At 36.5% G+C, this 26,714-nt stretch overlaps 1 protein-coding gene and 1 long non-coding RNA gene across 4 annotated transcripts in view; one reads left to right on the forward strand and one right to left on the reverse strand.

Moving 5' to 3' along the window:
* Positions 1 to 2,530: 2,530 nt before the first annotated feature.
* LOC5569420 (gram-negative bacteria-binding protein 1) overlaps positions 2,531 to 26,714 on the reverse strand; it is a 28,295-nt gene continuing 4,111 nt past the window's right edge. The window contains exons 3-6 of one of the 3 annotated variants that reach the window (XM_001658462.3): positions 22,617 to 22,758; positions 21,775 to 21,944; positions 21,007 to 21,395; positions 2,531 to 2,755 (exon numbers count right to left, since the gene is read on the reverse strand). In XM_001658462.3, the coding sequence (XP_001658512.3) occupies positions 2,552 to 2,755; positions 21,007 to 21,395; positions 21,775 to 21,944; positions 22,617 to 22,672 (819 nt within the window). In that variant the 5' untranslated portion in view covers positions 22,673 to 22,758 and the 3' untranslated portion in view covers positions 2,531 to 2,551. Of the gene's footprint in view, positions 2,756 to 21,006; positions 21,396 to 21,774; positions 21,945 to 21,969; positions 22,547 to 22,616; positions 22,759 to 26,714 lie in introns of those variants that run through there. The other 2 variants (XR_002499890.1, XR_002499889.1) reach the window with 2 other exon arrangements.
* On the forward strand, positions 23,100 to 23,643 carry LOC110675892. The gene is made up of 3 exons (XR_002499891.1): positions 23,100 to 23,133; positions 23,193 to 23,323; positions 23,385 to 23,643. It is a non-coding gene; the product is annotated as an uncharacterized LOC110675892 (long non-coding RNA).

A 26,714-nucleotide genomic window follows, 5' to 3' on the forward strand; every position in this document is an offset into this window, starting at 1 on the left:
ATTGCTAGCAAAATCCAAAATATTGAAAGCAAAACGTCTTCTTTTCCTATAATTTGCAAGAAAATCCACTCGGTTTACATGATTTTACGCTGCAAATTGTATCATAAACGATGCGCATTAAATGACCAAGCTGAGAATCCATTCATGTGCATTATTTTTTGGCAGAATATTCAGTATAACTATAATCGTGAAAATCAAGCATTCTCGTCTGCAATTTCACTTTAAAGATGTAAGAAAGTATGCAATATTGGATGCAATATCATGTTTCAGATTCACAAGATTGCAGGCATTACTGAATGAAATAAGGCAGTTGATATTATTATTCGTTGAATATTCAGCTATAGCTCGATTAACATGACAGTCCTAAGAGTTTACGTGTCATGTAAACTTACGAATTTTTTGTGGTGTATATTATTTTGCGGGAAAATTTAAAAATTGCCCATAATCCACATATTATTTTAAAATTTAGCAAAATTTACCTGGTCGTGCGAGAAAAGTCACCAAAATTTTTGTTTTTGTTTAATTATGCGAATACCTGCTACTTTTTGGGTATATCACAATTCTATGATGAAAATTTAGTGTATTTTTTGGTGTATTGTATGCCTGTCATAAAACTATCGAAATTTAGTGTGGCCAGCGAACTTATGCCCACACTAAATTCAAAAAGTTCGTTTAAGTTTTCTTGAGACAATCAATTTTAAAATTATTGTACCTAATGATAGGTAAATATTATGACACAAGATTGCTCAGCAAAAATGTAGCCAATATGTTGAGGCTCATTATGTGGTATTTATTTCTTTTCAACTGTCATAGTTTTCTGGAAATATGGATTATTCAACTAGGGTCGAACTGTGGCCCCACCTTACCTTATGTATTTTTTATTCGATTGCCAAATTCGAATATGAATATAAAGCTATTTGGCTTGATTTTTGAGAGTTTTCCCTAATTTGCTGGTTTCATGTGACGAAATGTAGTGCTTTTTTAGCAAAGAGATTAATAATCACGATGCTGTGTGATCCCGAGTATCATACCTACGTGGAGCAACACTGTATCCTGCTGTTTTTTTATGCTCACTATCGGCGTCATCTGCCATTGTTGTCCTCGCTTCGCTCGCTATCCTCTTCAGTGGGTCGGTTGGTCAGGACAGGACAGGACGTTGAGTGAGGTGTGCAATAAAATTTATTTTTAGCTTCCGCGTTGGTTTGATGAGGCTTTGTTGCTGTTGGAACGCAGGATGGAGCTCAGCTATCAGATAAGGCCTTCTCCGCTTGGCCGCTTCTTGGTGGTGGCCTTTGGTGTTTGGTTGCCTGGAAATTACTGACAGCTTGAAATTAGTCAGCCGGTGGCAGGAAATTTGTTGGGAAATTGTTTCCTCGTTGGGATCAAATAAAAAAAAACTGTAGGTACCGTCAACCGACTGGTGGTGATTAGCGGATTTATCTGTTGGAAAATTTGCTGACAGGAATTGCAGGAGTTGCTGACTGCACTGAAATGAAACTATAGAGGCAAATTTATTGGTTGAGATTAATTTGATATTTTGATCGCTTTTTGGGATTTATTTTTAGCTTTTTCGGAGGTGATTTGAAGATTTAAATTTGGCCCGAAGACAATGAAGGTTTATATGGAAATCATTATGGAGAAACATTCAAAAATGTTCCAAACATGTTGGTACTGCAATGTAAATACACAACTATCATCACATAGTGAAAACTCATTCAACACCTCAACCTCAAATTATCAAGAGCACAAATTTGGAAAACCAATTATTTGTTCAAGCTGAAAACTTGATCGAATGCACACAGACTAGTGGAAACCATTCGATCAAAATTTCAGTGTAGCTAAATGGTTAACTTGTTCTCCAGATTTGTGCTCTTAAAATTTTGAGCGTTGGCTTTAGTTCATCTTCACCTTGAGAATCATTGAAGGTCTGATGGGTCGTCCACCTAGTACTTTTTCAAGTAAAATATTAAAACTCGAATATTTCAATTTTTCACCGAAAGAATATTTTGAAGGAACGATTTTCTGAAAAGTTAAACCAAAAACTAAAACCCTGCGAAGGATAATGTTACGTTCATTCAAGTTTGTTTGAAAAGTGATTGCGTTATACATACTTACATGCTGGTTAGTTGAGTGCTCTCCGCGATCTGCCTGGCATATCTTCGAAAAAAAACATAGAAAAATGGATTCCTAGTAACAGCAAAATGAAAATAAAAAAACACTCTGTTAAAACCTTCGGAATGCGCAAAACGGTATCCCAACAACGGGACAAGAAATAAGAAATATCCTTTCTTCAACAAGTTAGACAGTTCATTCCAAGAAAGCTAATTACAAAAGTTGCAAACAAGCAACAAGTTAATTAGCATTTCGAAGCTTCACCTGTTTCTACTGCATTATTGCGTTTCAGCACCTTGTTTGCTCCTTCACATGGATTCACAACGAACAACGTGATTTGAGGAATGATTAAATATTCAAAATGAATACAATTGTTGATTGGAGAGTTTCTTTCGAAAATGAACGATAAATTACCATATCTGTTCAGGCTTCACTTTAATCAAAGCGCGTACACTCGCACGTAATCCACTTTCAGCTCCGGATCGGTCCACGTCCGAAACCACACGTTCCTATTCTGGTAGAAAAAGTACTCCGCCTTCGGGCTGGTGTTGTTCCATGGCTTTGGCTGCCGCAACGGACCCGTCATGCTCGAATCGGGAAAATCCGTGACACCTCCGACTCCCACGCCAAGCGATATGTAAAACTGAAATACATCGAGACGACACGTGTCAACGTTAAATTTGAACGAACATTTTTCACGGTGCTTTATTTACAATTATTATTTAAAAAAATGTAGTTAAACGCCAATTGTTTTGTATGATTATTTTACATCTTTGGATCGATTTTTTAAAAATTCGTTAGACGAAATTTTGAGCTTTAGCGGAACCGTCAAAATTGCTAATTTTTGAGATAAGGTACCGCGGGGCAAGTGGGTAAATGGGGTAAGTGAAAATAACTGGAATATTTTACTGAATATGTGAATTAACGTTTTAAATTCATACGTAAACCTTTGAGGCCATTGAGAATATTACAATAGGTAAGAGATTTCTGAGATTTTTCAGCCTTCATTGCATAATAGAGCGAAATATTATTAACCTGTCAACTATCACTCCGTAACAAGTTGGCGGCGTGCAATCTTATTTAAATATTTTCAGTGGAAAAAAGTTGCGGAAAAGAATTTTCTGTACCACTTCTAAGTAATCCCCTCTGATAGTTTTTAACTGCAATAAAAAAAGTTTTAGAATTAATTCGACATACACCTAGAAATAACTAAATTGAAACACTGTCAATTTTGTAATCACGTGGGGCAAGTGAAAAGCTTCTCATTAGAGATTGAAATTGTGTTTTCTCTTTAGGCAGCTATAAGTATAAAAGGTTCACAATTACCATAGAACAACAGAACGTGCTGATAGTTCAAGAAACACTATACTCAAAGCGTTAAATGCTATTATCATGGCCAAATCATGGAACTTTTCTAAAAAAAAAAGGTTGCCAAATATTACGATATTAATATGTTTACTTCGGACAGCCAATTAAAAGGAATACCGTAATCCGGGGTAACATTGATCATTTTTTTTTTTTTTTTTTGAATATTTCTTAAATATTTCGTTTGAAAATGCAAATAATGCAGATTTTATATTTTTAAAACAAGTACTGCCACCCATAGCTTGTAACTATATACTGCATTTACTTTTCTGAAAGATTCAAGCATGTTTAAAAAAATGTTTTAAATGATTTTTTGATTCAGCTGATATGGGGTAACATTGATCACCTATGTAAACAACGTTCGGTAATAATGAAAATGTCGTTATTTACTTAAATCATGACCCCCGAAGCCGAATATGAAGGCCAAACGCTTACAAGTCATTTACTGTTTGAGTTATTTTAAAATTAGAAACACCGCGAATCACGGAATACGCCTAAAGGTAGGCAATTTCCTAAGGGAATTCTATATTCTTTACAGTAATTCGTTAATGTTGCCGAATTGAGCATACTTATGAAAGTTTTGATAACGGAGTCGTTTTCAGCAATGCCATTTTTAATAAGAATTGCATTTTTCTTGTTCATATCGTTTGCAGAACTTATGTGAGACATGAATCTTCGGTAGTGTCATCCTTACCCATTGAAATCATTGTTTCGAAAAGTTGACAAATTTACGCATAAGGTAAACGCAATTTTCGCAAAAATCTTCACTTTCATTAGCTCATGAATATAAGAAAGAGAAGCACCATTCATAATTTGGATATGTTCCATCAATAAATGATGATACTAACTTTTCACGACATGAATCATTCCGATCAATGTTACCCCGCTGATCAATGATACCCCGGATTACGGTACGTTGATTGAAAAGTCCCAATATAAGAGAACGCACGAAAATCTTGTGGAATGTCTATGTAAAGCAAGTTCAAAACATAAAAAATGGGGTATAGTTGTATCGACATAAAAAAGTTTCGAAATACTTTATTGAACGATTTCTCTTGAAGAGTTATCCGACATCATATCCGATTTTCCTAAAAACAAATAACGAGCGGTGGAAATTCTACAGAGCAGAAATGCAATTGCTTTCCCATGATGTAAGAACTAACATTGGAAATGTTTCAGTTATAATGTTGTCGAATCATTTCAACAAACATAACTGAACAGAAGAAAATTCAATTTACAAGAATAACATTTTCTTTGTTTACATGTTACTTATGTTATTATTCATTGGGACGCCTTAATAGATGTTAAAGGTAATAGAAATCGTGAATGTAACTGTTAGTTTTTGAATTTTTTGTTCAAAATGATAAACTGTTCACTTGCCCCACCTGTGGGGCATCAGTTTTTTCTGATGCTATTTTGATACAGAGGTTTCATCAAATAGAAAAGTTCCGTTATTATAGCAAATAACGTCAATATTTTGTTATTCAAAACGCTTGGGCTACGTTTTCCTGAAATCATACAAAAACACTTGGTTCAATCTGTCTAAACACCGACCAGCTGTGTTTCAAAATCCGTACAAGCACCGAATCCATTCACTGAATAGAATGATTTTTGTATGAAATGAAATGAAAATCATGAGATTGAATTATTTTATGAAAATCAAAACATCTAGAAACTATTTTTGACTCTGAATTTCAGCGTTAATGTACTGCAAATAAGATTCCTCGCCGCGTTAATGGCGTAAATCGTTCCTTATAGGTCCAGATGTGTACAATAACTGTACAGTCAATTTTCTGGCATTTAACGTTTTAGGGCTTTTTTATAATAACGGTAAATGAAGGACATAAACGAACATTAACCGTAATTTTCAGGAGCCGATGGTTTAAAACGGTATCAATTTTATATTTCCATGTCATCAATCACTAGGGGGGACGGGTCTGGTGTAGCCTCTCACGCCGAGGACCTGGGATCGAATCCCATATTCGAAATAGTCACTTATGACTTTCAAGGTTAAATTGACCGCTTCCTTCGGAAGGGAAGCAAAGCCGTTGGCCCCGAGATGACCTGACCCAGGGTTAAAAATCTCGTTAATAACGATAAAAAAACAATCACTAGAGACCGATTGGTAATACAGTCGACTCTCCACATCTCGATATCGAAAGACAAAGATCCATACCTTTAATGAATACTAGGGGAAGACGGGGTTAGACCGCCCGCCTAAGCAATTTAATTCATATGTCAAAATTAAAAATCAATAAATGCTTTTTCGACGCAGCATATCGTTTTTGGAAGCCTTAGGCATAATCAAAAAATATCACAGATGTTGTATTTGTAAACAATATTTATTTCTTGAAGCTTGAAAAAAGTGATATCTTATCACGATTATTTTTAGCGATGGGGTAAAACCGCCCACCCACGGGGTAAAAGCGACCTCCACGATTTTCATACATAATTTTGCGAAAAAAAAAATCGATTCCTTGTAATTCTTAACAATATAATGTTTTATGAATATTATATTGATTATCGTAGATATTGAATCATGTTAGGGTTAATTAATTAAAAAAAACTTAGATATATAATTATCATCACCTTGAAACACCCATATTTTGCAAAAAAAAAATGCGGATTTGGCTTGTGTTTCTAACAAAATTGATTTTATTTTACTTGAATAGCAATGTACGACATAGTTACAACTTTTAAAATGGTTTGGACATTTTATTTGGTATAAATTAGTGGTGGCGGTCTTAACCCATCTATAGTGGTCGATTTTACCGCACTTGCGCAATTTTCACAACAATGGCCTTATTTCAAAGCTAAATGTTTATAATTCTTATTTCACTTCACTGAAGTATATTTCACATTTCTGTTAAAGCATGGACGGGTAATTTGTTGGGTTTTTACAAAAAAATCCCTTCCGAAACCCTTAAGTGAGCATCTGTTAAATTTAGATCAAATTCAATATCGACGAGAAGAAACTTTGTTTTTGATATTTGTTTTGAAAAACTTAATGTAAGTATCACATTTCATGGTTCGTAATGTCAAAAATCTTGTGTTTATGAAAAGTGCTTGGTGAACTTTTAAGAAAACCGCCATTTTCATGCCAAACTGAAGGTGGTCCTTCTTACCCCGTCTTCCCCTAGACTGGAAACGGCTCCGTTGTCAGGAAAATAGGGATAATAATAAACAATCAGACGTCATTTCGGGTTTCTACATTTTTTCAAAATCACGAAAATTTGGTCTAGTATCCTCTGATAAAGGACATATGGACAGAAAACCGGGAATGCATCGAGATCAGGGATTGAATCCTATCGCTCTCTGTAACTATCATAATAAGCAGCACATTATGAGAGACTGTTTATCGTATACTGCTACAACATTAATCAGATCGGGGGATAGCAGTGCATAATAAAACCCCTCTAAACAAGCTCCAAACCTGGGGGACACTATTGCTATAGGAGGTTCGGGGATTGTTTAACGTGTCAGTAAAGTAAAACACCTACCCCCAACGGTAAACAAGCGAGAAAAATTAAGTTTATCATCGCTCTCTCTTTGGGGGTTCTCGTTCGCTGCTCCTATTTATCAGACTTGTTACAACTTGCGATACATTGACGATCGTGGACCGCAACAGATTGGATGTTTTTCTTTGCTTGCTTTGATCGTGCTTCATACGCTAATGATAACGAATTTTGCAATGCCTGATCGAGATAGGAGAATATCGAGATATGAAGAGGGGTATTGTAGCCAGAATGAAGGGACTGAAGAAATCATCGACATAGGGAGAGATTTCGAGATGTATAACATCGAAATGTAGAGAGTCGACTGTACTCACGTGTTGTGCATACTTCAGAAAATGCTCGATTTTGCCCTTTTTGTTCGTTTTTTTTTGTTAGATCAATAAAGCATATTTGGACATGTTTACATGGCTTCGAATGAAAACAACTTCAACCGAACCGACTAACTCAAAATTAGGTTAACGTAGTAATCCTCCGAACTGAGTGGATTAAACTCACTTTTGAGTAGTATTGTTTCTCCATGTTCGTCAAAGTTAAGCATTATTTTTCGCATTACAAAAATCATTATTTTGATTAACAATTTATATGTTGGTATCCTTTATCATTCTACTAAAGGTAGCGCTAAAAAATATTAATAATATTCCACTGTTCTCTAACACTAGTTCATCCTACTGATTGATCCTTTATGACCAAATTGACTAAAACACCATCCTTTTACTAACAGCAAAAAAATTAAATAAAAATCGTGTTGAAAACTGGTCATATAACTAAAGAAACTATATTTGTATTAAAGAGAGCTATATCGCGAGTTATAAACGCATTCTTAGGTATAAATTCATCTCTTTATGGTCGCTTTATTAAAAAATCACATATTTATAAAATCTTGTGTGCATATTTATCGACCTACTGTCATTGTCATTGTGCTTTGGAAGGTCTTCTGGAAATTAACCGTTTGTTTTCTATTGTGACGTAGGGACCAGATTAGCAACTCTATGAAGGCGCAGGTTATTTTTCATATTAATACTATATTAGTACTTCCATCAGAACTTACTTTAAACCTAAAAATTCTACTCATATCAGTTCTATTGAAATTCAAAATATTTTTCTCTAAAAAAATCAATGAAAAATGATTTTATGATATCTGAAAAAATATTGCTCCAAAAATAACCAAATGTTTTTCTGCAGGCTTCTGATTGATAATGCTTTCGACGAACAAGCCTTTTTTGAATATTTTGACTACCATTTTGTATGGGACGATCCATAGCGTTTTTCAAAAGCCTACTTGATGGCAAGACGAAGTTTGCCGGGACCACTAGTTTCTAATAATAATTGTTTTTGATAACCTCCAAAAATAGACTGTTCCAAACGTTTTGCCTTATTAGTGTGAAATTTAATTATTTTTGTGGCTTTTTTTATGATCACAATATTGTACAATATTAGTTGATCGATGTACAAAAAACCGATTCCGATTTCATTAATAAATTAAAAAGATATTGAATGTATAAAGTGTTCACTTTATAATTTGAACAGTCCTTATGTTTTGACCTATTCTCACCCCTCTGCCCTATTATCACCCCCATCAACAGCACATAAAAAATGGATAACAATAAGAAAAATTCTGGAGATTTTTCGGTTTTTTCATGTATTTTAGTCGTGTGGGGCAAAATGTGGCATTATCGTAGTACACACAAGATAAAACAGGGTTCCCCAAGCTGTGGTCTGCGGACCCCAAGTGGCCGTGACGACTTCTCAGAAATCTAAAAAGCTATTATAAATACAACCATTCCATAAAAAACCGATCTAGTGGGTCACCGAATTCCGTGAAAATTTGATATTTTGTTACTTATCCAAAATAAGATAAACGTGTTTTTAGATTTTTTGATTAGCGTGACCATTTCCGAAATAAGGTGACCAGAAAAATCGTGACTTTGCAAATTTTATTTAAAAAAAGTTATAACTTTTGAACCGCTTGACCGATTTTCAATTTTTTTTGGACGAAACGAAATGAAGGCTTCGGAACAAAAAGGGGTATTGCAGTATTCATTTTTCTTGAAAGTTCAGAAAATTAAATGTTTAATGTCAAATTTTTGGTGATGTATGTTTTTTAGTTTTTGAGATATATTTTTTTGAAAATAAAAACTCAGTCATTTGTTATCTTGTTTGTTGTCTATTTGTTATTATGTTGTCTCAGCGCATTAGATCTTTTTATTGTTGAAAAATCACAAGCTTTGAACAGAGCGTTAATGCTTAACGGGTCGCAATGATTGATTAAGTGATTAATGATTAAATTCAAGTTTATCATGATTAATGATTATGACTAATGATTATTTTTTTAAAGTCATGATTAATGATTATGATTGATGATTAAGCCAAAGTATGATTAATGATTATGATTAATGATTAAATTTCAATTTTAGATGATTAATGATTAAACTCAATATGATCAGTGATTATGATTAAGGCATTCACCGTTGTGTCCATGAGTCCTCTCGTGGTGTAGGAGTAACGCGCCCTATCTAGTGAACAGGGGGTCGTGAGTTCGGTTCGCACCTAGAAGATGTCTAACGTCGCAAGTTTCATATATTTTTTTTTCCATTTACTCCAATTGAGGAAGTATATGTAATGTTTTGTTTTACGATAGTTGTTCAAAATTATGGTTTTCAGTCGTCTTCTAATCAAATTTCGTCAATATAAGGGTTGCTGTTTGTCTTCAGAACTGCTCGATTCGAAATTTACGATGATTCCGGATTCAATTGCGTGGTGTACTGGAGTAGCCTCCCTAAGATTCAGACGCCACTTTCATATCGAGTCCCAAAAGTTATTAACGATTTATCAAGCTACATTGTTTCGCAGACTAAGTGTAAAGAAGAATAGTTTAATAGCAGAGCGTTAAGAGAATCATGATTGGAAAGTTTGATTCAGATTTTTTTCAATCATAAGTGTACCAATAAATTTTCAAGAGTAAGATGCATTCGTTGCATACTTGAAGGTGTTTCTCATGTCATTTAATTATTGTAATTTAATTATTGTTTTTTTTTAATGATTAATCCTTGATTAATCATTAATCATCCATTAACTAATGATTAAATGCCCGAAAAGATGCACTAAACGACTTAAAGTATGCAACCAATGGGTTATACACTAAGACTAGATAATGATGATGATATTACTTAACAAACAAATTTTTTGAACTTCGTTGTGTGAAACAAATCACAGTTTTGAATCACAAATCGTTATTAATTGCTCTGGTTCAAGAGCCAGCATCCTGGAGGAAGTGACCAATATATTGGCCTTTTGAAGCGTAACTTGCGACACATTCATGAATTATTAAGTTTTAAATGAATGTTTTTGATGCACTTTAACATATGCTGGGGTGTTAAGGTTTGTTTTTTTTCTCGGGGAAAGTATTCAAAATGTTGGCAAAAAAAACTAGTCGGATTTCAACACTTCACTTTATAAAATAAAAAGAGTGTAGAAAAAATCATATCGGTTAACTCTAATATGCTGTTTATCTCGTGATTATTATAATAAGTTAAATGTATTTGCTCGTCTTTCTAGTGATTCTAAGTATTTTTTGTATAAAGCGAAGTGTTAAAATTCAATTAGTTGTTCATTCATACTCCAATAATTCCTCCGAAGTGAAAGTGAAGCATTATATTGTTAGTTCTGAAACCTAGCTTTCCATCTTAAACTTCATGAACTTTGCAAACGAAGCCATTGATTTCATTCTCAAGAGAATTATTGAATTATAAGATCTCAGATATTTCGTAAGAATTGTTAGGGGTATCCAGTTGGTTAAATTTTCTGAATCTACGTTAAAGTTTGAACCAGAACCAGTCCGTGCCCAATAAAATTGTGATATACTTAGAAAAATGTGATCTTTTGAACAAGCTACAAAATACTGCAAATATTTTATCACTAAACAACCCCATTTTTGGATAAATGTTGAGTGAAATCAGGTTGAACATTTGGTTGGAATTTCCTAACGAGATCTTTATGAGAAACAGGAAAAATATTCATACAATGTTTTAAAGGGATTTTCGTCCTTCCTTGATCTGAACCTAGATTTCAGTTTCGGTTTGAGATTAAAAACTTGCTGTAAAGAAGTTCAAAAGATTCTTATTTCAGATTTATTGCTAACCAAGGGATTGAAATAATCCATTTATTGCATACTTCAAGGCGATTAGTGCATACTTTCTGGGATTTAATCGTTAGCCTTTGAATGATTCACCATTAATAATGATTATTATTAAAAATGATGATTAAATGGCATGTCACAGACATCGTTTAGAAATCACGTCATGCTCGAAGTGGGGGACGACTCAAACAAAATTTTGAAAACTCAAACAAAAAGCATTACGGAGAGTAAAAGTGGTGCAAAAATCAAAACTGAAAAAGCAGTTTTCTCTTTTATTTGCTAAAAAAATAAAGCTGTGTGTTTTCCTTTTTTTTAAGAAGAAAACTACTTTTTCAGTTTTGAATTTTGTGCCATTTTTACTCTAACCTTAAGCATGGTTTATCGTTTATAGTCATCAAATGTTTAATCAAGATGAACTTAACGTTCTACATTCAGTGAATATCTTCAGACGATGTAGGATTTCAAACATCAAACGTAAACATAAACAGCAAGGAGCTATTGACAGAAATACCACCTACTAGGGGAAAAGGACTAATTTTCGATCTCGAAAATTTTGTGCAAATATTCGGATTTTCATACAAAGTATACAGGGTGTCCGCAAATTATCCGTACAAACTTTGAAGGCATGGCTCTATACAATTAAGCGGAATAATTTCAGAATTCTTGCATGGTATAATACATTGACCTATTATATTCTTCAGCAGTAAGTGTCACACATTTCCGATTTCAAATATTTGTAAAACCAAGACAAAAGTGTTGAATAGTCTTAGAGAGAGCCGTTTTCGAGCTTTTTGACGGAAGATAAGAGTCCATAGAACTCACAGGATTTGAACCTTCTCATTTTCTATTTCCAGCCTAACTTGAAGCCAAGGAACTGTAGATTACTTCAAACAGTAATAGAAAATTTGGATTAATCTATTTCAGATTTTAGGGAGAAAACATTTCTAAAATGACTAGCGGCCCTCAGGAATAACGTCTCCGAAAAATTAAAATTTGCCTATCTCCGAAAGAAGCAATTATTTTTAAATTTTTTGAAATTCTATTTTGTGTCAACATATGGATGTTTCAAAAAAGGTACACGGTCATTGATTTTTTTTTTTTACCGTTTTAAATATGAGATCATCTTTCCCATATATTGTTGTTCGGATAATTTACGAACACCCTGTACAAACATCTTATGAACGGCTAGAAAACTAGTGCTTGATCAAAATTTGATGATCTGCGACAATCCTTCATGTAGAATGGTACCACTCACAAGCGTCCAACCGGGTCTTCGGATTCGGATTACATGAACGAAATATTTAAGGGTCTTTTTTAGTCTTATGGTGACGTCCGCGGATACAAAGCAAAGCCATGCTGTACTTGGTTGGATTTGGAACTTCCTTGGGCATAAACTATCATTGTTCTTGTCACACGATATAAGAAATGCAAAATTTATTTATACATTAGAAGGCAATGTTGTAAAATTTGTCGAATTTTGTTCAATGATTGATTGATGATTGATTAAATGTTTGATTCGTGATTAAGATTATGATTACAGAATAAAATTGGCGATATTTATGATTATGATTAATGATTAATGATTAAAACATAATATTACAATAATTATGATTAGTGATTAATGATTAACTCTTGATTTTTTGTGATTAATGATTAACATTTTTGATTAATCATAACCATTAATCATTAATCATGATTGAATTTATGATTAATCATTAACGCTCTGGCTTTGAACAGCTACACCGATTCCCAATCTTTTTTATGGAATAGAAGCTTAAGATTTCCAGTTTTCAGAAAAAAAAACATAAAACTCTAAAAAAAAATTATTTACATGATGAAATATAAAATTTTCTAGTTTTTTTTTTTATATTTTGTCATGTAAAAACATTTTTTTGTTTCAGAGTTTCATATATTTTCTGAAAAATTGAAATCTTAAGCTTTCATTCCATAAAAAAAGATTGGAAATCGGTTGAGCTGTTCAAAAGTTATGTTTTTTTTTTAAGGCCGTTCTCGTTCGTCAGCCGGTGGGCGCTGAACTTTCCAATCATCGGTCTGAACTCTTCCTCCTGGCCAACCTGAGCGTTCAAATCTTCTATGATGATCTTAACGTCGTGGCTTAGGCAGCGGTCGTACTCGCGTTCGAGCTGCGCGTAAAATGCGTCCTACTTATAATCAGTGCTTCCGGAGTGTGGGCTATGCACGTTGATTATGTTGAAATTAAAATATCGGCCTTTGATTCTTAACTTGCACATTCGTTCATTGATCGGCCTCCACCCGATCACGCGCCTTTGCATATCACCCATCACTATGAAAGCTGTTCCCAGCTCGCGTGTGTTGCCGCAGCTCTGGTAGATGGTATGATTACCTCTAAACGTTCGCACCAATGCTCCTGTCCAGCACACCTCCTGCAGCGCTACGATGCCGAAACCGCGGGTCTTCAGTACATCGGAGAGTATTCGAGAAGTTGAGGGATTTGCAGTTCCACGTACCGAGTTTCCAATCGCTAGGATAGGGATTGCTGGGCAAAAGGCTAAGGACCACACAAAGGGGTCTATTTTATTCCTGCAAGAACGCGAGGTACGAATGGTACGCCATAACCAGCCATTTACCGTGCCGTAGATATAATAAAGTTGAATGATTTAAACAAACATGACTGAACAGAAGAAAATTGAATTGTTTAGAATAAAATGTTCATTGTACACGATATTTATGTTGAAGTTTATGAAAATCGTAGATATAGTGGTTGTTTGTTGTTTGTTGGGGCATAGAAACACTTCGGCCATTGAGTTGAACTTTTGTGGTATACCCCTGTATAATCCTATAACTGTATAACTGTATACACCCCGGTATAACGCATCCTCAGAGGTTGATCACCATTTATCGAGTGAACAACCGAGGACGCGTCTTTTCCCAGTCAGGAAGAATTGAGTTTATGATACCAACAACCTTTCTAGGATTTGTAGTCCAAATTTCTGTAGGTTGAATAGAGCAATTGTTTAGGAATTTGAATCTACTCTTGTAGAAAGCACCACAACTGCAGAACAGATATTACGAGGTTTCTCGTTCTATGCACAGTGATTTATTTCATCGATTTCACGATCAAAATAGAATAACTTCAAAACTATTGGTTCTAGATGTTTGGTGTCTTCGATGAAGTTTCTTGATATTAAAAGGCGCTTCTTTTGGTATTAGGGGTAAGATGATCAATTTACCCACAAGTGAGATAAAAAGAAAATATTTTTTCTAAAAATTAAGTTAGAGATTTCAAGTCCTCGGCAAAGTTGTAGAGTATGTAATTACAAACAACTTTGCCGAAAACGCAAAATTTCCCCTTAAAACTTGTTTTTTGTACATAACTTTTCAATAGAATTTTTTACATTTTTCAAATCTTCTACAAAGTTGTTTGGATCGATAAAATACACATTTTTGCCGAACACGAAAACCTTGTATCTCTTATCGTTAAAAAGTTATAAACAAATTTATGTTAAATTTTGGTCCACTTTCACCTTAAAAATCTCCATTCTACGCAAAATGACGCAGTTAGTTTCATGGCAACTTCAAGTTCTAACTTTCTAATTTTGCATACAGGTAATAACTTTTGGAAACAAAAGGTTTTTTTCAGTGTTTTTCACAGATGATATATCGTTAATTTAAAATTTTAAGTTCTAAACCCTCCCTGTTAACTACAATTTTCTTGTTAAGGTACATCGGAGCAAGTAAGAATACTGGACAATTAAGACCTTGAGACACAGCTATGTTACAGAAACAACAGATATCATTCTCAAGCTGGCCGATGTTTTTCAAATGATATCTGCTCGGACAGTGTCCGGTTACTCGGTAACGGTAATATAACAATTAGTTTTATAATTTATCGTTCAAAACGACAATATTTTAACTAGGGCAACTGTTGACTCAATGTGTATATTTAAATATTGTGGCCACATTTGAGACCACCGGATGTTCCAGAGGGAACCTGTAATTAGGGACAATTGAAATTGAACTCCAATACATATCGTGCGACGGTTCATTTTTCATGTCTCGTGCTAAATAGGGCTATTGTAGACCTTAAGTAGATATTTGACTACAGTGGCCACTTTTGGGACCACCGGATATCCCTGAGGGAGGCTGTGATGTCCCAATGACAGATTCCTACGGGAAATTCCGGTGGTCCCAAAAGTGGCCACTGTAGTCAAATATCCACTTAAGGTTTACAATAGCCCTATTTAGCACGATACATGAAAAATGAACCGTCGCAGTTGGTCTCAAATGTGGCCACAACATTTAAATATACAAATTGAGTCAACAGTTGCCCTATTTACGACAAGACATGAAGAACAAACTGTCGCATGAAATGTTTTGATTGAAAAATCGAAATGTCCCCAATGATAGGTTCCTTAGGGAACTATAAGAGGCCCCTTAAGTGACCATTCTAGTTAAATATCCATTTTCGGTCTAAAGTTGACCTATTCATGACTAGACATGAAGAATGAGCCGTTCACGATGAGTATTGGAGCTCAATTCCAATTGTCCCCAATTATAGGTTCCCTAGGGGACACCCGGTGGTCCCAAAAGTGACCAATTCAATTAAATCCCCATTTTAAGTCTACAGTTACTTTATTTACGACAAGGCATGAAGAAAGAGCCGTCGCATGATATGTTTTGGTGTAAAAACAGAAATGTCCCCAATGACAGGTTCCTTCGGGAAATTCCGGTGGTCGCAAAAGTGGCCACTGTAGTCAATTATCCATTTTTGGTCTACAATAGCCCTATTTAGCACGAGACATGAAAAATGAACCGTCACACGATATGTATTGGAGATCAATTTCAATTGTCCCTAATTATAGGTTCCCTCGGGGACATCCGGCGGTCCCGGAAGTAGTCACTGTAGTCAACTATCCATTTTGAGTCTACAGTTGCCCTATTTACGACAAGACATGAAGAATGAGCCGTCGCATGATATGCTTTGGTGTCAAAATCGAAATTTCCCCTATGCAAGGTTCCCCCGGGGCACTGGGCGGCGCCATGAGTGGCCAAATCTGTACAAGACTCATTTTCAACTTATAATAGGGTATTTTATGATAAGCTAGGGAGAAAACAATATTGCGCGACATATTTTGAGTGAATAAATTGTTTCATCCCAATTCGGATCCACTACCGGCACCGATTCCGGGGAAATGGCCATATATTGGTTGTTTCTGGACAAATATTAATACTTGGCGCACCAATCGCTTCAGAATTAGATCTTCTATCTTCATGTGTAGTAAAATTTTGATTTTTTAGCTAGAGACCTTTGCTAAAAACACGTCATAATTTACTGCATAAGACATGCTTCCGGAAATCCGGATTATCACCGGTATCCGGTGGTCATAGTTCATCTCCATGGATGCACCCCAAAACTAGTTGACCCGTCCATTACTTCTTAAAGAATTGAAATCGGTCAATCTTTGTCAAAGTTACAGCATTCCAAAGTTGGCCCCAATTTTTGCCTGTCCCAGTTATTTTGACAACCCCCTGTATATCAAATATTCCATCATTTGCGATACTTTAAAAATGGGGAGGGTACAAAAAAGGGGGGAGGGCTCCCTGCAAATCTTATTACAACTCTTCATATTGTATTTAAAGTTGAAAACAATATATGGCACATGAATTCCCCTGTCCTGAATATAAAACACTGTGTCGGTTTATTGATTAGATTAGATTTTTAAATAAAAAATGCAAAAAGTTCAAGTATATTTTAAAAATAACCTGGAGCAGACACGAACATTCTGAAAACGCCATTATTTTTGTTTATTTTTATACTTTCAAGCCCGGGGTGTCCGGTCTCTGTGCATTCAGATCGACTTTTTTTGTCGAACAGTGTTATAGTAGTGCACATAAGCAGAACATGATCCAAGATGGCTGCTCAATACCTATTTTATAGTCTAGAAAGTTATATATGACTGAATATACTTCTTCGATTTTACCCTCTGTATGTGTGGGGGGTAAAATTGACCCCAAATTTCAAATCGTAATAACTTCATGGAACTTCAATCGATTCTCGATTTTTCTGGTGTTTTGTAAATAACTTTTAATTCAGTTTCACTTAAAAATACAAAAAAAAAAATAAAAGAGAGGGGGTCTTGACGGCGAGGGGTTGTAGTGAAAAAGGAAAAGAGAACGTGAAATTTAGAAAGTTTGGATGCCTATCTCAGAAACAGTTGAACATAAAACTACACTTTCTTCGGTTGACATTTGCCGCAGGGATAGGACTACTGTGTTGCACATTGGTTAGTTGGGAATTCTACCGCATGATGGAGCTATCACAGAAAACATTATTTTCTGATCCCCCCAATTTTATAATTTTAGAAAAATATTTAACAAGATATTTGAAAAGGAATCATGTGCGAAACAAACAACTCGTGGATGCGCACCAATGTGTGATAAAACTTACAAATCGATTTACTAACAAAAATTTACAGCACTACATATTTCTCTGGGGTCATCCCAAAAAACAGACAGAGGGTTAATTATGTACTTAAATAAACAAAAAAAAAAGTACAATTACAATAAGCCAAAGTCGAGCACTTCCCAAAGTCTGAACAAAACGAGACTATTACTGCCCATATTGGCCTAACAGTCCCATGTATATAGGTAATTCCAGAGAACATGCGACTGTTATGCGAATATAGGCAGATTCCCGAGCAAAGTTGAATAGCAAAATGATAATAAATCTTGTTACCTGGTTATCATCATTTGATAAACAACTACCGAAAAGCTAAACATTACATATAATTTGCAATTGGATTAGATGGACAAATTGATGTGAAGATTTGCGAAAAAGTTACACGTCTTCTCAGTGAGAATCGAACTCACGACTCCCCGATCTCTAGTTGGGGCGCGTTAACCACTACGCCATGAGAGGACTCATGAACGCAGAAGTTAACCTGAATTCGATTTCAGCTCAATAATCACGTGGTTCTTTTTCGCAAAGTGCACCTCTTTCGGAAGAATTAGATGCCCATCCAAACACAACGCTTTCTATATATATCCAATGCCTAGCCCGAGAGCGCATTGTTTTTAGGTATAGGAATAGCACACTACACTAGCCAGCAACTGCGCTGGCTGAGGTATCTATTGTGTGGGCTTCCAATGGGTCGCGACGTTCTCAAACGACCGGTTACGGAACATGAGTCCGTTGCTCGATAAATATTTGTTTTTAATTATGAAACGTGGTTTTACGGCTAACCAGCCGAGTGGAAGTTTAACAACTACCGAAAAGCTAAACATTACATATAATTTGCAATTGGATTAGATGGACAAATTGATGTGAAGATTTGCGAAAAAGTTACACGTCTTCTCAGTGAGAATCGAACTCACGACTCCCCGATCTCTAGTTGGGGCGCGTTAACCACTACGCCATGAGAGGACTCATGAACGCAGAAGTTAACCTGAATTCGATTTCAGCTCAATAATCACGTGGTTCTTTTTCGCAAAGTGCACCTCTTTCGGAAGAATTAGATGCCCATCCAAACACAACGCTTTCTATATATATCCAATGCCTAGCCCGAGAGCGCATTGTTTTTAGGTATAGGAATAGCACACTACACTAGCCAGCAACTGCGCTGGCTGAGGTATCTATTGTGTGGGCTTCCAATGGGTCGCGACGTTCTCAAACGACCGGTTACGGAACATGAGTCCGTTGCTCGATAAATATTTGTTTTAATTATGAAACGTGGTTTTACGGCTAACCAGCCGAGTGGAAGTTTAACAACTACCGAAAAGCTAAACATTACATATAATTTGCAATTGGATTAGATGGACAAATTGATGTGAAGATTTGCGAAAAAGTTACACGTCTTCTCAGTGAGAATCGAACTCACGACTCCCCGATCTCTAGTTGGGGCGCGTTAACCACTACGCCATGAGAGGACTCATGAACGCAGAAGTTAACCTGAATTCGATTTCAGCTCAATAATCACGTGGTTCTTTTTCGCAAAGTGCACCTCTTTCGGAAGAATTAGATGCCCATCCAAACACAACGCTTTCTATATATATCCAATGCCTAGCCGAGAGCGCATTGTTTTTAGGTATAGGAATAGCACACTACACTAGCCAGCAACTGCGCTGGCTGAGGTATCTATTGTGTGGGCTTCCAATGGGTCGCGACGTTCTCAAACGACCGGTTACGGAACATGAGTCCGTTGCTCGATAAATATTTGTTTTTAATTATGAAACGTGGTTTTACGGCTAACCAGCCGAGTGGAAGTTTAACAACTACCGAAAAGCTAAACATTACATATAATTTGCAATTGGATTAGATGGACAAATTGATGTGAAGATTTGCGAAAAAGTTACACGTCTTCTCAGTGAGAATCGAACTCACGACTCCCCGATCTCTAGTTGGGGCGCGTTAACCACTACGCCATGAGAGGACTCATGAACGCAGAAGTTAGAAAGCGTTGTGTTTGGATGGGCATCTAATTCTTCCGAAAGAGGTGCACTTTGCGAAAAAGAACCACGTGATTATTGAGCTGAAATCGAATTCAGGTTAACTTCTGCGTTCATGAGTCCTCTCATGGCGTAGTGGTTAACGCGCCCCAACTAGAGATCGGGGAGTCGTGAGTTCGATTCTCACTGAGAAGACGTGTAACTTTTTCGCAAATCTTCACATCAATTTGTCCATCTAATCCAATTGCAAATTATATGTAATGTTTAGCTTTTCGGTAGTTGTTAAACTTCCACTCGGCTGGTTAGCCGTAAAACCACGTTTCATAATTAAAAACAAATATTTATCGAGCAACGGACTCATGTTCCGTAACCGGTCGTTTGAGAACGTCGCGACCCATTGGAAGCCCACACAATAGATACCTCAGCCAGCGCAGTTGCTGGCTAGTGTAGTGTGCTATTCCTATACCTAAAAACAATGCGCTCTCGGGCTAGGCATTGGATATATATAGAAAGCGTTGTGTTTGGATGGGCATCTAATTCTTCCGAAAGAGGTGCACTTTGCGAAAAAGAACCACGTGATTATTGAGCTGAAATCGAATTCAGGTTAACTTCTGCGTTCATGAGTCCTCTCATGGCGTAGTGGTTAACGCGCCCCAACTAGAGATCGGGGAGTCGTGAGTTCGATTCTCACTGAGAAGACGTGTAACTTTTTCGCAAATCTTCACATCAATTTGTCCATCTAATCCAATTGCAAATTATATGTAATGTTTAGCTTTTCGGTAGTTGTTAAACTTCCACTCGGCTGGTTAGCCGTAAAACCACGTTTCATAATTAAAAACAAATATCATTTGATAACTGATTTTGTTATCGTCTTGGCTGAATTAACAGCCAACATATCAAAAATGAGAACTCAAATTTGCTTCTCGAATAACAAAGTAGTAGTAAATTATGTAACCACTGATTTCAAGTTGATAACTAAATTTACAACATCATATTTTTTTTTTGAATTGTATGGTAATAAATCACGGAAAATTTTTGAGAAATGAGTTTTTGGATTGAACTTACGCTTCAAATCATTTTACAAAATTTGGTATGACAAAAAGTCAACTTTGTTTATCAACACACACATTGTAAAAATGTTATGGGAAAGATGTGTGATAACATATTTTGTTATCAACCTGTTATCAATAATGTCTGTCACGGATACAATAATACCCAATTTTGTTATCATTCGGTTATCATTGATAACATAATATCAAATTGATAACAGTGATAATGAAAGTTGTTATCATTTTGATATCATCCAGTTATCCGCCTTTGCTCGGGTTACCAGTCGATACCTATTATTTTTACATGGAAGTAGAAGGTTTCATAAAATATCGGTTTTGGAACCATCGACTCGTAAATGTTACGCATTTGGGTCCTTTTTTATACAATCAAATCTCAAATTACCTCTCGATCAAACGGTGACATGGCATTGTCCGGATTCCACAAATTCGCCTGGGTCAAATTGTTGGCCGCACCGTACGGCTTGAACCGATCCCTCAGGGTAGCATACTGGAATCCATCCACGGTCAGAGCGATGCTGTCCGGCTTCCACACAAGTCCATAGGTATGAAAGTTATCGCTGAAATGCTCGTCCAAAACGTTCGCCTTCAGAAAAGCATCCCGCAGTTTGGGTTTGGTCGTTAAAATGGCACCACCTCGCAACCGATGCCCATCAACGAGGATGCCTTCCCGCGTAATCAGATGCTCATTGGACAGGACGTGAGCCACCATCAGCATCCCCGAAGCCAAATCCGCATAGCCATAGTAATTTTCTGCCGGTTGGAGCAGTAACTCTGTCGGGGGATGATGGCAAAATAGACGATTAGAAATAACGATGCAAGAGCACAGTGTTTTTAATTCAACGATTTCACTATGAAAATATAATAACTTGAAAACTATAAAACAAATAAACGATATAAAAGGCATTAAATGCTATTACGAGTTTGATAATCAGTATACCTAATAGTGAGATAAATCAAAGAAAAAAGTTCAAGATTTTAAGCCTTTGACAAAGTTGTAGCTGACAAATTTTAACTTTATTTATTTACAAAAAATGTTTTCTCACTGTTGGGTGAATGAAAACCAATAGTTTTGAAGGTTTTATATCTGGATCCTTAAATCGATGAATCAAGACACCGTGCGTCGGGCTTCGACTAGCGGAACTCAAATTACGTGGAAAAATCCAATCCCCCTTGGGCAGCTTGGCACGAATCTCCACTCGACCGTATCGAAAGCGAAAACTGTTTTTGGTGTTCAGCTTGGCGGAAACCACCGGCGGCAGGATGGTGGACAGGGCTGCCCTTCGGCGACACTCGTACTCATTGTTGGTGGGTGATTTGCAGCTGGTGGGGTGTGTGGGGTGTGTGGGGTGTGTAGCGTATTCATGTGAGGATTAAAGTTGGAAAACCGAAAAATGGAAAACAGCATTATCAGCAGACGTGAATTCGGAAACACGTGTACGAGGTAGACTGGCGAATATTTGCGAGAAATGGGAACCATTAATGAAAGTTGTATTGTATATTGATGGTTTATTCCATTCACTGAATGGCATGTTTTTATCTGGTTAGTATTCTTCATTGGATAAAAAACAAGTTGTATAAAATATTGAAATACTAAATATGGATATATTTTTGGTCTTAGTGAAATTTGATAATTTATACAAAAATCATAACTTTAAAAGTTTGTGAGTTGGGTTAGGGAGAGTTGACTGTACAACAGATGATCTATCCATGCAAAAGACAAGTGAAACACAGTGTAAATATTTGCTGCCAACCAGTCTAGTGCCCTCTCTCAGTGGCTTCATCGCACATAATAATAATAGAGCAATTTATTATTCATAGGAATCGGGCACACCGGATTCATCGGAAGCGTTTATGGGCCCAACCCGAAAATTGCTAACTCCGGAAGCCTGGCTAAGGCGGGAAAACTATACATCGAGTGAAAGCTTAGGTAATACAATGTAGGATCAAAACAGTTGGGTGATTATTCACTCAAGCAAGGTTCGTTCAACTTACCCGGAAAGGATCAGCTCCCCGGTTCGGATGCGTTCCTCGTTGAAGTCCGGATTCATGTTGAGCAGCGTCGGCACGATGAACAGGTGCCCCCCGGCGACGTAGCTGTTTTCCGGTGATTCCTGATAGGACAAAACTCGGCCGACTGTAAATGGAAAAAATCGTAAATCGTAAAGATGGGCGTGGCCGGGAATGGCTACACTGAACCAACTAATCCGATTATAATTATCTGTAAATTCATATACCTGCATCCAAACATTCATTTAATTGGGATATGTGGGAATAATATGAAGATCCAATGCAATTTAAATAATGATCATATATGAGCAATTTGAATTTCATATAAAGATTATTGGATATCGATCATCTATCCGATCATTACAAAATCAGATACATGATATATGATTTGCCAATGTGAAAAAATCTGAGTGTTTGTTTACCTGTGTCAAGATGGCGGCCGCTACATAGAACTTATAAGTCGATCTTGGATTTCCAGACGAATTGCTGCAAGTTTTCAAAGGTAAGCTCGAAGGAATTAACTCTATCATAGAATATAATGTTTTTTTTTTCTAATTTCAGAATGTGGAATCACCCTTTACGAGCTAGTATCGTACTCATTTGAAGAGTTTTGTCATAAATGGGAACCAACGCCGATTAGCTGGAGATACGACGAGCAGTTCGACACTATCCAAAATTGGAGGGAGCGTAACGTAAGTTATTTTACAGTTAAAACTAGGATATGTTTTAATAAGCAATGTTTTAATATTTTAGAGATTGTTTGTCGTGAAACCAACGTCTCTGGTTGAGGGAAACGCATGCAAACATGAAGTGATTGAAATTGAAATATTGAAATAATTGCAAGTATAAGCACGTATACGTAGAGCACAAATGTGGCCCTTTTAACAAATGTAATTAGAATGAGAACGAATCAGTGCGCATCGTACCTTCGTGCTGTGCGTACACGAATTCTCTCTGCTCTTGGAAGTTTTCTTAAAAACTACCTAAAGCAATAAAACAGTACTTTTCAGTGCTAAAATTCAAAACAGTACTTTTCAGTGCTACTAAAACAGTACTTTTTTTTCTACTATTGATCCCTTTACGATCCTTGTTTGGACCCGTGCCTTCGATTTTTCGTTGGACCCGTTGGCGAAAGCTAGCGGTGGTAATCCTTCTTGGACACCGTCTTGGGAAAAAACCTCTCGAAGGTCACGTCTTCTTATTCACTAAACATGGTTGCAACAACATATAAAAGGAAGGGTGAATCTCTGAATACACAACTTCCTTCCAAATAAAAAAGATTTAAAACTGTCACTAAACGTGGCAAGAATGGAAGAAAGGACGTTTCTCCGGAATGCGAACTTTCTTCCAAGGGTGAAATGAATACTCAATTTCTTGGGGTTTGTGCTAACGTAAGAACCTCGACACCACTTATAAGACGCGACGTGAGACAGGACACAACACTTATTGTTCTTACAACGATTAAAAGGAGTTAAAATTACCTTTTTAGTCGACCGGTTTCGGGCTCGATGTTGCCCATCTACGGGACGATGTCCGACTGATTACATAATATACTAACACTAGTATTCGTACTGTAGTCAGTATACGTCGAGAAGTGTTGAAGGTTACTGCATTTTCAGCTTAGTCAGGTGGAAGAGTGGAGACACAATTGGAGCATCGTCCTCATTCATTAGAGGACGATCAGATGTTGCGATATACATGGACTCCCATGCATTCAAGTGAGATGTTTTTCTGACGTTTTTAATCAACTTTGCATTCTCCCAGACGACAGTGTGATCTAGGGTCGATGTATGTGCTGCTACACTTGAATCATTAGCACCTTCGTTTTCGACCGCGTTCCTATGTTCTCGTAGGCGAATTTTGAACTTGCGCCGAGTCTGGCCGATGTACACTGCAGGGCAATTACTACATGGTATTTGGTATATTCCTGATTTTTCCTCCTGCGGGATTTTAATCGTTGTAAGAACAATAAGTGTTGTGTCCTGTCTCACGTCGCGTCTTATAAGTGGTGAAATGAATAATTGTATTGAAATGAGCAATCAGTTCGATGCTCTAGACAAAATTTCCGAACACCAAATCGAAGCTGCCTCTAGCCCAGGCTCTTTGATTCAAGTGAGGAAGCAAAGAATGCCGCCTATCGTGGTCAGTTGTTCCGAATTCGGGGGATTTAGGCAGGAGATCTTGAACTCCATTAGGGGTATCAAGGTTTCCTTCCAAATCGCAAAGAAAGGAGACTGTCGCGTTTTGCCGGAAACTCTTAAAGATCGCGAACTTCTTCTCAAACATCTTGGAGGAAAGAAGCACAAGTTTTTTACTTATGACGACAAAACTGAACGTTTGTTCAAAGTTGTCTTGAAAGGTCTCTCAAGTGACTATAAGTCACCTGAAGAAATCAAAAATGGAAATTTACTTGGAAATGGAATGATTTACTTGGATTTTCCCCAGTCCAAGTAATCATTATGAAAAAGAGAACCCAATCTGGCATTGTTCGGGAAGGGCTTTCTCAAGAATATTATTTAGTCCACTTTAACAAAAAAGAACTAAATAATATTAAAGCTTTAGAAAAAGCAAAACTTTTGTTTGATGTCCGTGTGACATGGGAACATTTCCAGAAACCTGGAGGAAATTACCAGAACCCCACTCAGTGCCGTCGGTGCCAAAAGTGGGGTCATGGTACAAAAAATTGTCGCATGGATGCTAAACGCAAGATTTGCGGAGGTTCTTCTCACGCTAAGGACGTCTGTCCAGTGAAGGAAGATACCACCAAGTTCATATGCTCTAATTGTGGGGCTAATCATAAGTCCAATTTTTGGAATTGCCCTTCATGCAAAAGAGTCATTGAGGCTCGTGCCAGGCAGATGAAAAATAATATCCGTTACGATAACGGTCGTTTCCGGGATTTGCCTGGTAGAGTATCGAACAATGCTCATTTTTCAGTTAACGATCGCTTGATTAGGAATCATACAGAAAGATCATAATCATGCTCATTCACAAACTAATTTTAATCCGTCGGGTAGCCGTTCGAATCTTTCAATTTCGAATGTATCTACCCACGGTAAATCCTTTGCCGATATCGTAGCAGGTAATTTGAACTCTTCCACTATTCGTTCCATGAGTACCCATTCTACTTGTTTCAAATCAAATGGAAAAAACCCTACTGCCACAGGTAACTCCTACTCAGCTTCTTCGTCTACCGAAAATTCTAATGGGAAATCATCGAATGTACTCACTTCAAGTGATATGTCTGCCTCAGATTTTAATTTTCTAACTGAACAATTGAATCTAATGATTGATGCAATGTTCAAAGCCACCACTATGACTGAAGCAGTCCGAGTTGGTGTAAAATTTACAAATCAAATTGTTATTGGATTACGTTTTTCTAATGGATCCAAATAATAATTTAAATATTTTAAATTGGAAAGCTCGTTCTCTGAATGGTAAAGAGGACGAGCTGTTTAATTTTCTTACAGTTAATAACGTGCATATAGCAGTTATTACTGAAACGTATTTAAAACCTGGATCTAAACTCCAAAGAGATCCTAACTTTTTTGTTTACCGTAATGATCGACTTGATGGGGCATGTGGGGGAGTTGCAATCATCATTTATAGGCGTATAAAACATCAACTGTTTTCGTCATTTGAAACTAAAGTTTTTGAAACTTTAGGTGTTTCTGTTGAAACACAGTTTGGTAAATATACTTTCATAGCTGCCTATTTGCCTTTTCAATGCTCTGGGCAGCAAGTTAATTTGCTCCAAACTGACTTGCGTAAATTGACTCGCAATAAGTCAAAATATTTTGTCATTGGTGACTTTAATGCCAAACATCGGTCATGGAATAATTCTCAAAGTAATTCCAACGGCAGAATTTTATTTGATGAGTGCTCTTCAGGATATTTCTCAATTCAATACCCTGATAGCCCCACATGTTTTTCCTCTTCTAGAAATCCATCTACGATTGATTTGGTCATAACCGACTCTAGTCATCTTTGTAGCCAATCAGCTGATTTTGATTCTGATCATGTCCCTGTTACATTTCAAATATCCCATGAAGCGATTCTCAATCCTATCAGCTCCACTTTCAA

Source organism: Aedes aegypti, chromosome 2 (genome assembly GCF_002204515.2).
Source record: "Aedes aegypti strain LVP_AGWG chromosome 2, AaegL5.0 Primary Assembly, whole genome shotgun sequence".
In the NCBI taxonomy this organism is placed as follows: domain Eukaryota; kingdom Metazoa; phylum Arthropoda; class Insecta; order Diptera; family Culicidae; genus Aedes; species Aedes aegypti.